The sequence below is a fragment of the Copidosoma floridanum genome, unplaced genomic scaffold, assembly GCF_036245765.1.
Source record: "Copidosoma floridanum isolate Cflo_tuat_1 unplaced genomic scaffold, Cflo_Japanese_pri ptg000010l, whole genome shotgun sequence".
In the NCBI taxonomy this organism is placed as follows: domain Eukaryota; kingdom Metazoa; phylum Arthropoda; class Insecta; order Hymenoptera; family Encyrtidae; genus Copidosoma; species Copidosoma floridanum.
This window is the reverse complement of record NW_028321887.1, coordinates 203,679-221,319: the sequence shown is the minus strand read 5'-3', so window position 1 is coordinate 221,319 and position 17,641 is coordinate 203,679. Positions and strand designations below refer to the sequence as shown.

The window sequence follows — 17,641 nt, the reverse complement described above, 5'->3', positions numbered from 1 at the left end:
TTAAATAAACGTTCATAAATGGTATTTTCCTGAAAAGTTATAATATCCCTATAAAAATAGCTTTTAACAAAACAAAATTTTTAGGTAAATTTGATGTGTTGAATTAATATTTTGTAAGGAATTTCTGCAGCCTTTATACACTGACAGTGAACAGTATTCTTTTTAATGAATCTGTAGCCTTGAAAAGTTCTGAAATCAAAATATGAAAACGGTACTTTTTTTGCGCAACATATATTTTGTATGACACTCGTATTATAATATTGCTTAGAACTCGTACTTTAACAAAATCAAACTAAATAATATTAACTTCTGCCCCATCATTTTTAAAAACTTTCAAAATAGCAAGGGATGAATGTATTTGATGTGAGGTTTGCATGAAGTACCAATCAAAAGTCAATATTACTCAGTTTGATTTTGTTTAAGTACGAGTACTAAGCAGTATTATAATACGAGTGTCATATAAAATGTATGTTGAACAAAACTTTACCGTTTTTATACTTTGATTTTAGAACTTTTCAAAACTACAGATTCATCAAGAATACTATTTATTGTGAGTGCATAAAGGCTTCAGAAATTCCTTACAAAATATTAATTCAACACATCAAGTTTACCTAAACTTTTAGTTTTGTTAATAGCTATTTTTATGGGGTCTTCATTACTTTACAACTAATAAATTGTTAAAAACACAGACAGTGGAGTGTGCTTAAGTGAATAAGTGTGAAACAAGCTTGCCAGAGCATGATAATAAAATTAAAAAATTTAAAAATCACATAAACAAACATCGTGTACTATTTATAATAGACGCAGACTTCGTATATAATCTGTAAGTAATAACGAGCGAGCCATAGAACACCATGAAGTGTTGGATATTACGCAAAAAGCAGTTTTAATAACGCAAAATCATGATACGTTAGCTACAGAAAGGAAGCTTAAAGCAGTGGGAATCCAGCTACCTGGTTTGTGAAAGAAATGCAAGATCTCGTTTTAGATTAACAAAACCTTATATGTACAACAATCTAGTGCCAATGAGATCAGTAACTGAAGAAGAGGACTTTGATTTTTTTGATAGTGATGTATGTCATATATCGACGTGTGCGTGGAAGACTATCACATCGTGACGTCACTTCATTTAAAATAACATGGTGTGACTTCACCCTGTGATAGTCTTCTACGCACACGTCGATTATGTCAGAAGTCTATTAAAAATGATGAAAAAGTTCACGATCCCTGCCATTTTACTGGAAAGTAAGTAAAACATTTATTAGTTCTAATGAAAAAAATGTTTCTCTGTACACTGAAGTTCGCTTTTTTTCCTCAGATATCGAGGCCAAACTCACAATGAATGAAATCTTAAATATCAAGAGGAGTACCAATAGTTTCTCATAATCTCAGCAATTATGACACCCACTTATTTATACAAGAAATTGTGACTTGCTTTCCCGTAAGAGTAAAAGTTATACCTCAAACGGAGATACAAAAAAATGAAAAAAAATGTAATTAAATGAAATATGAAAAAAAATAAAACAAGAAATAAAGAAAAAAATGAAAAAAAATGTAATAAAATAAAATATGAAAAAAAAACAAGAAATATAAAAAAATTAATTAAGAAAGAAAGAAAAAAAAAAAAAAAAAAGAAAAAAAAAAAAACAAACCAGGGGGGATAAATGGGTCATAGGACCCACGGTAAGAACGAAGTTCTTTAAACATGAGATGAGTATGGACACAATTTCTTAGGTAACAAGGGGGTCGCCCGACCCACAGGAAGAACGAAGCTCTGTAAACGTTAGTACTGCATTCATGTTGTTTACTAAAACAAAAACTTAAAAAACGAATAAAAAAAAAAAATAAAAAATATTTTACTACTCACGATGGTTGAACTTCGTGAGTACTGTATTTATGCACGACGGTCTCACGAAGTTCAACCATCGTGAGTAGTAAAATTTTTTTTCTTTTTTTTTTATTCGTTTTTCAAGTGGTTGTTTTCCATAGTCGGCAGCGCTCGTAGCAGAGTGGGTAAGGTACTGGACTCACATGCAACGGATCGAGGGTTCAAATCTCTTTATTGGAAAATGTTTTTTTTTTTTTTTTTTTTTTTTTTTTTTTTTTTTTTTTTTTTTTAGAATTGTAAAAGAAAAAAATTCAAAGTGAAATAAAAGTTATTGTGGGAAAATAAAATTGTAATTGGTTTGAAAATTAATTGCTTGGGAGTGTGAAAAGGGAATGGTGGGTAAAGGTGTGCAGAAGAGTAACACGGCACGGTTGGCAGATATACATATATAGTGGGGAGAGGGGAAGTGTATGGAGAACAGTAGGTGAGGGGAACGGGGTAAGGGGGGAAACTTGAAAGGAAGAGACTTTGGGTGAAACCACTTTCGTTTCCAAAAAAAAAAAAAACTGTCGGTTTTAAAATTCCAGCCCCCCGAGTAACGCGACATAAAGAACTTCGTTCTAAAAAAAGATTTAAAAAAATATTTTCCTTTCACTAAATATGTTAAAGGGACAAGTATAAACTTGTGCTTTATTGACTCGTAGATTTATGCCACTGTCGTCTGATAAGGTGGGATCTTACTCAGAGCAGTATGATACTCTAGAAAAGGTTTTTAGTCAAGACGATACTCTTTTGAGCAAATCAATATGCTAAAGAGGAAGGGTTTATTTTCACACAATTATGTAGCAACGCTCAAAAAACTTGTAGAACCACGCTTCCATCTAAAGATGATTTTTACAGTAAATTACGTGGTATACATAGAAGTAGTAAATGATTATACTCATGCTAAAACAGTATGGAAAACTTTTCATATTATAACTCTTGGACTGTATGAAGATCTTTCCTCAAAACTGACGAGCTTCCGTCTACAGAAGTATTTGAAAACTTTAGTAATAATTGTCTCAAGATTTATAAATTAGATCCTGCTCACTATTTTACTACTTTTGGCTTCACTTGGGATGCCATGTTAAAAAAACGAAAGTAAGGTTTTTGAATAAGAATATAATATCGAGTGTACTTTATTTATCAATCGAGAATTTTTTTTCAGATTTCACTAGAACTCATTACTGAAATAGATATGCTTATGTTGATTGAAAAAGACGTACGAGGTGGAATAAACCAGTACTGTAACAGATATGCAGAAGCTAATAACCACTATATTAAAAATTATAAAAAAGATGAAATTGAAGGATATATTTTAACGTAAATGATTTATATGGCTGGGCAATGACTCAAAAACTTCCTGATGGTGATTTTAGTGGGTAGGAAATGTTAAACAGTTTTGTGATTTTTATAAATCGGCATCGGAAGTGCTATATTTTAGGAGTGGATTTGGAGTATCCAGAGGAGCTCCACGATTTTTATCAAGATTTGCCATTTTTTTCTGAACACATTCCAGCTCCAGGTTCGAAGCAGCCTAAATTAATGCAAACATTAAATGGCAAGCATAAAGATGAACTTCATTATGAAACCCTCAAGCAAGCCATACATCATGGATGACAGCTAACAGAAATTTATCGAGCCTTAAAATTCTGGCAAAGTTTACGGCTTAAAGAATATATTGAGCTCAATAGCAATGAGAAAAAAAGCTAAGAATGAGTTTGAGAAAATACTTTTTAAACTATTCAATTAGCTATTTTTTGAAGCGAAACTTCTTATGTAGGGTCCTCGTTAGACGAAAGTAAAGGAAAGGGTCACAGTTTTTTTTCTCTCTTTGTTCCTGTTCGTTTCCTCACCACCACATGCTCTCTCGACAGCGAGTAGTATAGTACAGCGTATAATACATGCATACAGTGGTGCACGCACGTTTTCTCTCTTTCAGTCAACTATACATATGTGAAGGGTCAGTTGATGTATGTACTGTATTTATGCAACAAAAACGGAGTAGCGCTGTGGCACAGTGGACAAGGCATCTCATTGACACGTGGAGGTCCAAGATTTGAATCCCGGATGATATACCAAACTTTTTTTCTTGGGGTAACCAATATCATCGTTTCTTAGTTATTAGTAGATAAAAATAATACGTGATTGACATAAAACATAAATCAAGCTGCCAAGCTTAATCGCTGGGCCCAATATTGGTCCAAGCTTGGCTGTGATACGGCACGTTGGTTAGGACACGACTTGGCCTGACTTGGCTTGACTGCTCCCAAGCCACTGTCAATTTTCATCCATGCATGTTTATAATATGTATAGGTATGCAGTACGAGAATGTCGAAAATTTGTATGTACCTATACATATCATATACATATGCAAACGACTTCCGGCAGTGATTTGGGAGCAGTCAAACCACGTCAAGCCAACATACCATGAACAGCGCGCCAATTCACTGCCAAGCTTGGACTAATATTGAGATCTTGGCAGCCAAGCTTGGGCTTGACCACTCCCTGATTTTAATTTCCAATCGGGAAATTATTATAAATCGAGTGACGTTACTGAACGGGCAAGAAAATTTAAAAGTGAAATAAGACTCAAGAAACTTAAAAATAAAACTGGTCAAGTAGAAGTTTTCAAGATAAAATATCAAAAAAATATATGTAACCGTGTGACGCGTTACCAAACGTTCCGAAAATTTGAACAGCTAGAAAATTGACGCGTTTCAAATGTAATAAGAGCTAATGTTAATAAGAGTTATGTGTTTTTGTTTTTAAACCGTTCTTGCTCTCGTGGGCTGAAATTGCGAGGGTCACGAAATGAGTAGAAATGTCTTAATGCTCGAAAATTTGAAGAAAAATTTATAATTTTGTCGCTCGATCATCGTGCTCTAGTTCCGAGAAATTTCTTAGGTTTACTAGCATGGTAGTGACAGAAGATTGAAACAAGACTTGAATTTTAATAATAAATAAATTATATTCAACAAGATAAGTGTAACAAGGATATTAGACCAAGAATTTGCTACGAGAAAACACGACTCCCAGAATTAAAGGTAAAAGGACTAAGCTCGAGACGACGACGAAGCGAGTCGTTCGAGCTGACCTTGAAAAATAAAGCAAACCAAGTAAAATTTCTTTAGTAACTAAAATCGCCTCGACTCGAAGCGAGCCTCGCTAAAAGTTACTGATGAAAATTCAGTGGCGATGATGAGACTGTCCTGAACATGACGTAATAAGTTGCAACTTTAACACGAGATTTGGTTGGATCGACTTTGAAAATCAGGAGAGACTACGCGGGAGCATCCTTTAACTTTAAAAGCCCGCGAGCAAGAAGAAAGAGCCGAAACGAGCGTACGAGCTCGCCAGCAATGAGACTCAGCGCTTGAAGATGGATAGTAGGAGAGGGAGCATCCACACTTGCTGGAGTAAGTATATTTCGAATTATTCGAGTCAACTGCCAAGTGTGCGTGTCCCTGCTACCCCAGACTCCCATCTCTCCACGCCAATATTAAAAGGCGCGTTACGCCGATCACGACAGCCTTTTCTCACAATATTCAGTTAAGTAAACAAGTTTAATAGGAGAAATTTGTCAATGTAAATGCCTTGTGCAAAGACCGTATTTTTCGGACCACAAGCCCATAGTTACAACTGTTGAAGGCCAAAATGAATTTTCAGTGTCAATAACAGAATGTAATCATGAATGAGCATTAATAAATTTTTTATTGTTTAAGTAAAATAATGTTAATAAGCAATTACCAAAAAGTTATGTAATAGAACGAGTTTGTTTATAAAAAAACCTCCATTAGGCTTCGCTTCTTCTATGGGTCCCGCGACCTATAGTTTTTTTTTTTTTTTTTTTTCTAACAATGGAAAAGAAGAGACAGCGTATCGATGTAAAACTTCTTAATCATTGGGATAGACGCTATGGTGCAGTAGCGTACATTGCAAAGCCAAACTTTCCCAGCTGTAATAATTTTGATGAGAATTTTGTAACCATACAGCTACAATGTACAGAAATGATGATGAAAAAGCCAATATACATTGGGCTTAGTGTCTTAGAATTATCTAAGACACTTGCGTATCATTTTCACTATGATTATATTATGCTCTCTAAACTCAAAAATGATTGTAAACTCTTATGCACGGATACAGACAGTCTGATATAAGAGATAACGAATCATTATATTCATATAATGATGAAATTGAATATTTAAGAATTTGACACATCAGGTCATTCAGAAATGTATTTAAACATAAAATTTCTGATACCATTAAAGAATAAGAAAATCGTTGGGCTCATGAAAGATGAGTGCAATGGAAATATTGTATTGAAATTTGTTGGGCTCAGAAGTAAGATGTATAGTATTCTTCTTGAAAATGGAAAAGTGATTTAAAAAGCAAAGGGTGTTAAGAGTAACGTCGTAGAAGCAACTATCGATTTCAATGACTATACTGAGTGCCTACGTGACCAAACTATAAGTATGAATAGAGAGCAAATTAGTATAAAATCACCTTGTCATAAGTTTTATACTGAGAAGCAAAATAAAATTGCTCTTAGTTCTCAAAATGATAAACGTTATATTTTATCAAACACTACAGATACGCTGCCTGGGGAGCATTATACGATTGAAAGAATAGAAGAATAAAGAGCTAAAGAGAGTGTAGAAAATCATAGCAGACCAGCAGCCAATATAGAGTCGGAAAGTTCTCCAGTAGTGGAAGAGTTTCTATATCATCAGTAGCCTCAACCAGCAGACCTTAGTCAGAGCTGTAGTGAGCAGCTGAAAGTATCGAATACTTTATCATCCAACTGAAGCAGCTCAGATCAATAGCAAGCTCTTAAAAGAATACGTTTGGAGTTGGAAAATTTTTACAGAAATAATCAGATCTGTTTGGAACAACATAGCTCAGATATAAAATTTTGAAATGTGTTTTCTTGTTCATACATATTTTTACAATTTTTAAAACTCATAATTTTCTCATGTATTAGACGGCTGATTTAGAAGCACTTAATCCACTGGACTGTGGAAGTTTCTTTTCAACGAAGAAAATTAATGAAATGGTCAAGGAGCAAAGTTCTGTGGTGACGGAGCTGATAAAAACTAACACTAAATTCGGCACGAAAGCTATCGCTGAACTAGACTACCACTATCGGATATTTTTACTTACTTAAGTATCTGAGTATCTTGTGTGTGATGAACTATTATTGAATAGTTCGTTGGAATCCATCGATAAAAAGAAGCTATCAGCTTGCTATAATGTTGATAGTAATGAATTTTTTAACCCATGAATGTTTAAGAATACCAATACAAGAATAAGTTATTTTTCTGAAACTAGTTTTGTGTGAGGAAAATAAATGATACAATCCATTACATATTTAGAGTTTTATTTATTTCAATTAATCTTATGTAAGATACAACACTTACACGTTTAGGGAAAAAATTTCATTTGCACGCATGGTTATTAACATTAAAAGAAAATACTAAGTTTTTTTATAACAATTTTTACATCTTTTGAATTATAACAATTTTTGAAGTACACAATATTTTGTTTCTTTGTTATTATCAATCCAACTTTTATGGGTATTATTAAAGCCTAACCACTTGAATATTTGATTTCTTCGTCGACGAACAATTATCTCAACAACATAAGCATCAGGATACTTGGTTTTCTTCAGTTCCTGCTCGTAGAAGCCTCCAGAAATTGGCTGATTTTGGTAATCTTTCAAATGGTAAGTTGATAGATAGGTTAGAGCCACTCTTACTGTAGTGAATACGTCAGCCGACCAGTTAGGTGTGTATCCCTTTTTAAATACTTGCTTAGCATTACTTATTCGCACTTTATCTTCTACTTCAAATTTCAGTTGTTTCTTATCCTTAGTTTTCTGGATGAGAATTTTAATAAAATTTTATTTTCATTAGCAACTGATACATCATTTGGTTTTATAGCTGTCGTCCAATGTTTTCGATTATTACAGGCCATCAGTAACTCACGTAAGATGTCATACAAGCTACATATAAGTTATAGCTACCACGTAAGCTAACTTTTGTCACATATCATGCTTTAGTGTGCGATTGAATCGCTGATATATATACGATTTAAGGTTAATGTACGTGGAGTACAAATCAGTTTTGTTCTTTTGCATGAGACTTTGAAAATTTTCATTATAAAATTCTTTACCACGATCTGTTAGCAAATTAGTTGGAACTTTTCACTCTGTTGATATCAACTTCATAGCTAGTCAGATCTATACTAGTTTTATTTTTTACGAGCACAGCCCATTTGCATACTGAGATAATACATCTACGTCTGTAAGTAAATATCTATAACCTTTATTTTTAGAAGCATAAGGTATCATCTCCACAAGATCAACTTGCCATGTTTCATCTAAGCCCTGAACATCAAATTTTCGGTAGAGGTAGTTGCATTTCGCAGGCTTCTAAAGCTTTTCCATTACTGCTTTTATCTCTCCTAACTGTCTTCTGGAGTTATATTAGATATTTGTACTACAATCTTCTTAACTCTATTTACTTCACGCTGCAAATTAAGTATTGTTCCTGAGAATACACTACTTAAATTGCTCAATAGAAACTTTTGATTTCTCAAGGATCTCGACTACTACCTTCCAACTTATCTGATCCACGTCCGAATACGTTGATGCTCATTTCGATACTGAAGTAAAATTAATATTGAAGCTCAAAATATTAAACTAGCAGCCCCCCCCCCCCGTCAGGGCTTCGCCCAAGATTCACTGAATGGAACACTTAAACGTGTCTCACTGAATGAAACATCTTATGTGTTAAAAAGAAGTGTAAAATGTTTTCAGGTAAGAATTTTGCGTCTGTTCTCGACACTTCTCGGAATAAAAAAACTACTAAATAAAACAATTTTAGTTTTGAAACTATATAGTTTATTTAGTCAAAGAATAATCTGAAAGAAGTAAAAAAAATATGATAATGAAAGGACCGTGCCTTTCTTACGCCATAAAATAATTTTTGGCCCTAAAAATAGCTGTTGATTTGCACTTTCTCTCGTTATTACATATGAAGAAAGCTATTTGTAAAGTTATAAGGATTCAAATCTGATAAAAATTATACATTTAAAAATTTTGTATTTTAGTTACAAAACTTTACTAGGTCTTGAAGCTTAATCTTTTAATTTTTACTCCACAATGAACACAAATACATACTATTATACCTATTTGAAAATCTAGGAGATTAAAATGACTACTGTTAAGGTTACAATGGAAAGCTGATCTCTTATTCGATAAATTTTTTATTCGTCAATTATGACGCTGATGTTTCAATCTTAATAAATGTTTTGCGTCAGTTTCTTGACGCTTAAGATAGTATACATCAGAAGTATTTGAAATTCTCCTTCTTATCCACCATGTTGCGACTATTGGCTTGGTTAAAACTTTTGTGAGCCCTATAGGCTGCTTTTTTGTCAACTTTGCTAAGTTTTAATATATTTGTTGACAAGGTAGTTCGACGTCTAATGGCCCTAAACAAGACCGGTGAGCTTCTTGAGTAAACTCTTTTTTGACGCAGGTTTCCAGCAAACGTGGCAGCCTCTATATCCCAGTGTGATCTTCTCTGGCCTGTTATAACACACCAGACTAATCGGGAGGATTCTCAGTTAAATACTTAAAGTAGACAGAGTAATTCAGGGTTGTCAGTAGTCGGAGTATCCAGCCTCGCAGCGGAGCACTCCGCTCGTGACGTCTGCCAGAGAATGACTGACGGTATCCCAGAGCTTGTGTTGACTATTCTATTTCCCCAAGTATACGAGTCTTTCATGAGAGCCTTCAGACGATTCGGTGACCCATCTTACTGGATACTGAGACCACCACGAATAACTCAATAACCAATAACCGTGGCATAAAAACCCGTTTCATTAATTAATTACAAACAAAAAAGACGAATATAAAAAAGATATTTGATATTTGAATTAAATACAATAATCAAAGAGCAGTGTTGGCTCAATGTTGAGCATGCTTGTTACTGATACAACGTTGTACTAGGGGTCGTGGGTTCGAATACCGGTAAATGCAGATTTTTTCAAAAACTGTTTTCATCGGCAAAAGTTCGTATGTAACCCCGGCTGTTTCAGGGCGGGTTTTTCCGTGAAATTTTCCTTTAGAGTAATTCCAGGGTTTTTTCCTTACCCCACAGGTCTTCGGCCTTGGGTGAATGCGAAACAGTGTTAGGGCTATAGGTAGGGGTCAGCGAATCCGATGCGCCAGGCAGGGATCGCCAGCCTTTCCAGCGAGGATTGGTCCCTGAAACATGGGGCTTCTACGGGAATGCTAATTAGCCTGGATCTGATGCTTCGGCAGAGAGCACCGGCTTAACCAGCGTGGACGTCCTGAAATACAAAGTCCTCTCCGGGGAAAAGCTACACAGTGGCGAGTGGACCCGATGCACCACCGGTGCAGAGAGTGTCAGCTTAACTGGCACGGCAAGGTGTTTCACCGGAGATACTCGTACTCTGCCTATGGATTAGGTATAACATCAGTAAAAGGATTAGAAATGGGTGCGGTAGTACACCCCCATACATAGGTGGTTAGTGGGTGGCTCTGACGACTAGGCCAGTAGGCTGTTACGGTAACCCAGTAAAAAAAAAAAAAAAAAAAAAAAAACAATAATCGCGAAATAACAATATAAAAAAGGGAACGCGTATATAAGTGTGCGAGTGACTGTGTGTAGAAAAAACGTCTCGGGAATTGAACGATGCTGGCGTCAGCGCGTGCGGCTGCAGTCCGCACGTGTAAAGATGAGCCGAGCTAGCCAGAGTAGGTGGATAGATACCGGAGCAACATTCTATCGGTGCTGGGTTAGAAGCTATGGAAATTGTGAAATTCGTGGCTGCAGAATCTCGGCCACAAGATAAAGCGGAGACAAGAGGAGCGAGAGAAAAATTCGTATGCAAGAGATAATATACTGGCTAACTAATCACGAAGCTAATGCGACGAGATGAATGGCTGTACTGACGAATACCACCATTGACCCTTACAAGATGCGCCTCCGCTCCTTCATCCTTGCTGTCGATTCTATGAGATGAGAAAGCCAATAAGAGCGCGTTAATAATCTGCTGCTACCGAGTTGCGTATTCCGATTTAAAAAAAATCCTACCACGCGTTCAATAAATGGAAAGAGAGGGAGAGGGAGAGAGAAAGAAAAAGTCATAGTGAAAGGAATTGATGAAAAGACCGAAACTAACCAATCAAACTCGATGTATTCTCTCTCTCTGTAGAGTTACTAGTAACGCGTGTTAATCTAGATGCTTATAGACATTCGTTCACCATTGGAGCTGCTATTGAATGGAATGCATTGCTCGCTAACCTACGATCCATCTAAACTCCAGCATTGTTTAAAAACAGATTATTTAAATATGTCATTAGTGAAGATTTTAGACTTAAGTATTGAAATTATATATTATTCTGTATGTTGTTACATGTGCAATTAAGCTACTCTACACTCTACTTTACACTCTCTCTCTCTCGCTCGCTCTCTCTCTTTCCCTCTCTCTATCTTTACTACTGAGGCTGTGTTCCAAGCTTCGACGGGACAATCGGCATTTAATAGCAGTGATGGCATCTTAATTTACTATCAAGATTTGTGTCTCTTACCTTCTTTAAGTTTCCTACGTATTTCTGGACGTATAACAACTGAAGATGATGGTTCACTTGAGAGAACAAAACTAGCTCACTACGCCATCTGCCATCTGTTTGAAGTAATACGATATGAACTAAATGGTATGGGAATTGACAAGTGTAAAAATATGAGGTTAACAACTTTAATAAAAGGATAAATATCTTGCTTTTCTAGTGAGAGTTTAATGCTTGAAAATGCTGGTTGGATAGACACTGAAAAAAAAAAATCTATTATCAATGATTATTCTGATTTTGAAGTTTCAATACCTTTAAAGTATTGAATGGATACTTAAGTATGATATTTGGTTTCACTGAGGACTATCGCAAAGTTGTGGTTAATGCAAAACATAAATTGATTCTTACAAGATCAAAAGATGATGTTAACGCCGTTTTACAAGTGGCTAACAATCAAAATTTTCAAAAGCTCGATCTTATTGCTAAAGACAAACCTATTTTTTAGAGTTTCTGCAATTGGGAGTTGTATGAGTATCCTTTACCGCCAAAAACTTCTAGGCATGTGTGGACAGTCAAAACTTCCAAACAGTTAGAAATGCCTCATTTTGTTATTTTGGGCTTCCAGAAAAGCGAATAAATAAATCTGCTTCTAATGCCAGTCTCTTCAATCATTGTAATATCAACAATGTTAAGCTTTTCTTAAACTCACAGTACTATCTTTATGGAAATCTTTAACTAATAAAAATCAGTTTTCAGTATTAAACGATATGTACAAGAATTTTTAAGCAGCCTATGACGGGAAAAAACCAGAACCCATGTTGGACAAAACAAATTTTATCACACACATGCCTCTCACTGATAAGTAGCTGCTCTAAGCAAAATAAAGCTTTAAAAAGCGCGCTAGTCAATGTACACTCACCGGACATTGATTCGTTACGCGCGGAATTTAAAAATGTAATTACTATTGGCTGGTTCCATAACATAACCTCCCCCGACTGGTTGATTTTAAATTTCGCGCGTAACGAATCAATGTCCGTCAAGTGTACGCTTGGATTTCAAAGCACGAGAGAATTTTTCAGAATGTGTATCTGCTTAATGTTTCATTCTACATGATCGCATCGTAGAGTACAATCCTATCAGTGGTGACTTGAGAAAACTTGTTTAAGTGCATATATGAAATTAAAAAAAAAAATATCAGCTGTGAAGACAGTTTATATCATGATTGAGTACATGGTGGATATGCAGGGCTTAAAGAAGCCTGGTAACGATTATGTGCTCAAAGAGTTGTCGATTTTTTCATTCTGTAAAGATAATGAGCTTCAAGTATTTCTTTCCAATCCACCATTTCCTTGCCACAAACAAAATAATAAATACAAATGTAAAAACTTATGGCTTGAGCTATCCTATCATGGATTAGATTGTCAATCAGGTGATATTATCTGCACAGAATTGATAATTTTCTTTGGGAAAATCTCAAAGATGCTAAGAAGATTTTCGTAATTGGAGCATTGAGAAAAAGTTGTCTTAAAAGGTTTAATTTTCAAGTTAATGATATGGTTGATTATCCAGAGTTTGAACTCCCAACATTAGCTACCACATGTCCACGCCATAACGGTGCGTATATATCTATGTGTACCACCCACAATGTCAAACAAGTGAAAAAATTTTATTTTTATGTGGAATGGGACGATGTCACTGATTTTGAAAAAGATTCTGTATGATGAAAAAACTTCTTGAAACTGTGTTTTTTGAAATTATGTCATCAATAAATGTATTGGGTTATGTGATTGTTATTATTTATGTAGCCTTTTCCTTAAAGCTAGCTTAAGATTGAAACAGTAAGAACCAATGGTTAGTTATGATAAAACACACATATACTTGCACAGTGTAGGACGTATATTAAAAAATTTCATCACAGAGTGAGATTTAGTTTGTGACACAGCATCAAACGTGACGGATTCGCGTGTATGTCATAGTTAGTACGACATTTACGAGCTTCAAAATAAGAAATGGATGTACACACAGATTATATTATAGCTATTGAAGGTTTTTTCGACTCTTCTCAACAGTTTTTACTAAAAGTGGCTGTTGCGTCTCTTATAATACCAGCGATTAGTCATTGGATTGTGTGGCTCCCTTGAAACTTTTCTGACTTACCTATGGATGTGGGTAGAAACGACGATAATTAGTGGAAAAAAGAGTATGTAAGCTGATGAAAATTTGCGTATAGCTATATTTATTCTGACACAATTGATCAGTCAACATTAAAAACATGGGTCCGTACTAGAGCAAACTAAAATACTCGAGCCCCAGTAAGGAGAAGGACGAAAATAGCCGAAAACCTCTTGTAGAAAAGCCTGTTGAGGCATCTCAACCAAAACTAAAGAGAAATTAATATTCTGAGAATATTTGCTTTCATCCAAAGAAAGATGGATATGATATATTAAAAAACAATTAAATCACAGGACCACAATAAAAATGAGTGGAAGGGTCCCTTTCAGCAACAATGCATTTCTTGAAATGTCTAAATTGCTGTATCACATCACAATTCTTTATATTAACGAAAAACGTGTCCATAAGAGGCAGTGCTTTTATTTCAGTAATTAAAGTAGTCCCCATGTTAACAAGTGTGAAAAATTGTGATGTGATAGAGCAATTTCGACACTGGGAATGAAGTCAGCGCCTCAAAATACATAAGAGATGCATTGTTGCTGAAAGGGACCCTTCCACTTATTTTTTTTTGTGGTCCTGTGAATCAGTCCCTCTCAGGACCATGAAAATTCTTTGTATTTTTTTTATACTACAACAAATAAAAGTATTAATTTCAATCTTTTGTTATTATTACAACATATTTCCATAGGTACTATCCTAACGATCTCATACTTGCACTTATTATCTGACTGTATTCCTTGGCAAGGTACTGCGCTGAGTAAGCCAGCATTGGTCAGTTGAAGGGGATGTACGATCCGATTTTCGTACTGGAATAGCATAAGTTTTCTCTCCAACAACTCGATACGTCTGCACTCGAAAAGAAAAAAAAAATTACGGCGCAAGGCCAACTGATAAGCGGAAGAAAAAAACATCCACTAATAAGAAACTCTTCATCATGGGTGATCAGCTTCCTCTCACTATACAATGAGCTAGCAGAGATAAGTAGGAAGATTGCCAGTGCCTATGTTAAAAAGTGTGACGATCTTTCGGCGCTGATTTGAGCGCCAATCCATCGTGGCCAGCAGAGGAACCATGCACACGTTTTCTATTGGCTGGCGGCTTGTAGGCTCGGCTCGCGGGAAGAGGTAAGGGGAGATAAGTGAGGGAGACATGAGAATCCAAATGTGTGCATCGGTGATAGAGAGAGGAAAAGCTAAACCTATATGTATATGCATACAACGGGCTATATATCTATAGCTATAGTTGTACACTGCTCATACGGAAAAGAGCTGCGCGTATTACTTTTCTCGCTTTTCCTTCCTGAAAGAAAGCTTTTTAAATGCAGTTAATCATTCGTTCAACTATAATAAACAAAAACATAATTGTCAGGTTATTAGCAATTTTTTTTTTCATTTTTCAAAAAATGACAAGCTCAACGCAATAAGTATATTATTTTGCTTTATTAATAAACGAGCGCCTTTATCCCAATAATCCAGTACGCTTAATTGTTCTTTACTTTAATGATAAGTGAAATTATTGAATAATAAATGAAGGCGTTCACCACAACGACACAGTACGCTCCAATATTTTTTTTTACTAAGTAATATTATTTATTAATGTACTGAACGCATTCACCCAACCGCCCCATTGCGCTGATATCTTTTTTATTAAATTTATTTATTCTTTTTCACCATTAATAAATACATAGCTTAACGGCAGTAATGCGATAAAGCTTAAATTAAATCTTAAGCTTCGAAACTTTACGATAAACATATGTAACTTTTAGTCTTCTCCTGCCATATGCTTTGATAGCTCAGATGGCTAGAGCATGAGCGAAGACTTTAGTTTTGAGGCTCCAGGTTCTAATCTCACGCGGAGCAATTTTTTTTTTTATTATTACAACATTACTTTAAATGTTTAACACTTCTTTTTTATGATCACTTACGTATTTTGTTTTACCAGTGACTAAAATTATTTTTTTATTTTTTTCATTATGGGTGTACGATCCAATAAAATTTTTTTTTCATTCACGGCTAAAAAAATCATTTGACGCATCTAGTAAAAGCTTTCTAAGTGCAGTTGATCCTTCACTCAACTATGAAAATAAAAACATAATTGACAAGTTATTAAAATTAGTAACATTTAAAATTATATTGTACTATTCAACACTTTTTAATTCTGTATATAATTTAAGTTTCTAGAAAATAAATTAACATTATCAGTTATTTCTTGCCAATTATAAAAAAGCATACAAAAAACATTTCATATCTACTCGGTGCGCACCGTGATGCGCGCATTATAATACAGTACGCCCATCCATATATATATATATATATATATATATATATATATATATATATATATATAACTATATTAGCGCGTTACTACCCGCAGCGCTGTTGTTTTGTTCTCAACCGCGTCTGTTTTGTTTTTATCATACTGATTGACGGAGCTGTCGATGGCGCGAATCAGTCTTGCTTAGAGAGTTTTCTAGCATTAATCATATATTACCGTGACACTAATTGTTAGTAATTAGTATTCAGTGTTGTGCAGTTTTTGGCAACGATCACCTCAAGACATTTATACTTTATCATGGGAGATTTATCTTAGCAGGAAGAGTGTTAATTACGTTTACTTTCTGACATTTATTTTTTTTTTTTTTTTCACAATGCATGCTATTTTTCAGTATACCTGCTATTTTCTTGCTGTGCTTTACTACTATGTAGCATTTTTCTGCCGTTGTATATACTTGTTGTTATAGTTGAAGTGAGTAAAACAGAAAAATGGAGAACAACAGCGTTTATGCAAGGTGCCAAAATTGTCTCTGACACAACGGCCCTCACAATGGACATACGTTGCGTCGATTCCCTGCAGACAAACTATTTAGATTACGAATTCATGTATTTCTTAATTACAGATGTAAATGTGTGCTTGTATAAATTAATATCAAGTAGTTTGGTGGTACGGTATTTCTGTACGTTATTAGTTGTTATGTACACTCGCCACGGCTTAATTCGTGTTCCATATGAGAAAAATTACTGCCAGTGTTGCTGCATATATTTGCGCTCCTCTCATCTTTCAGAACTTTTCTCCCGCTAACTATGTGATGTACGTCCTTAAGTCACAAAATCACCTCAATCTCAAAGTAAAAATTGTGAAAGAATAAAACGCAATAAAAATCAATTGTTGTATTTATAGTATACAAAAATTTTTTTTTAAATTCTTAAAAATGTTGAAAAAATATGTAAAAATCGTATAAGCAATTATATGTATTGCAAGTCATAAATTAATAATAAATTAATAATAATTTTTTTACATACAAGAAAGCTACTCTGCTAAAATATACTAATTTTTAAGTTTTCGAAAACATTTTACAAAAAATTTAGTTCATTAAATAAATTAATTATTTATTAAAAAAATTTATAAACAAACAATAATAATTACTAAACAGTAATCAAAACTTTAACAAAATCAAAAATACACTAAGAATAAGTTACGAACCACACCATAAGTATAAGTAATTGAATTTGCAATATCGGGAGCGCTCATAGCAGAATGGGCGAGGGCCTCGGCTAGTGTGCAGGAGGTCAGAGATTCAAATCTTTTTGGAAACTATTTGCTAAGGTGCTGTATGGTGCGAATGGAACCGGAAGTACGTCAAAGGGGGTGGGGTGAAGGGGGAGTAACATGCAAAATCCACTTCCGTTACATATTTTCTCAAGGTCGCCAATCTGAAATCGTTGATTTACTCTCACGCATAACGCGCATACAGAAGTATAACTTCAAAAACGGAATTTCTTAAAACTAATGAATATCTTTCCCAGAAAAATTTGAATGTTAGTTGAACGTAACAATCCTAATAGTACATCATAAATTTTCAAAAGCAGACTTGTGCTTAAGAACGGCATGGATGGGGTAGATATATACTCCACAATAATTTCAAGTGTAGGATTTTTCCGTTTAGAATAAAAAATACTTGAAATATTCAGATAATACTTTTACATTTTTGGCTATCATTT

At 34.6% G+C, this 17,641-nt stretch overlaps 1 protein-coding gene across 5 annotated transcripts in view; it reads right to left on the bottom strand.

Moving 5' to 3' along the window:
• Nucleotides 1-17,641, bottom strand: part of Gpat4 (Glycerol-3-phosphate acyltransferase 4) — a 310,118-nt gene that overhangs the window by 207,938 nt on the left and 84,539 nt on the right. Inside the window, exon 4 of one of the 5 annotated variants that reach the window (XM_089589925.1) lies at nucleotides 3,686-3,707. The exons of the other annotated variants lie outside the window; for them this stretch is intronic. Within the exon in view, the coding sequence (XP_089446051.1) occupies nucleotides 3,686-3,707 (22 nt within the window). The remainder of the gene's footprint in view (nucleotides 1-3,685; nucleotides 3,708-17,641) is intronic. 5 annotated transcript variants of the gene reach the window in all.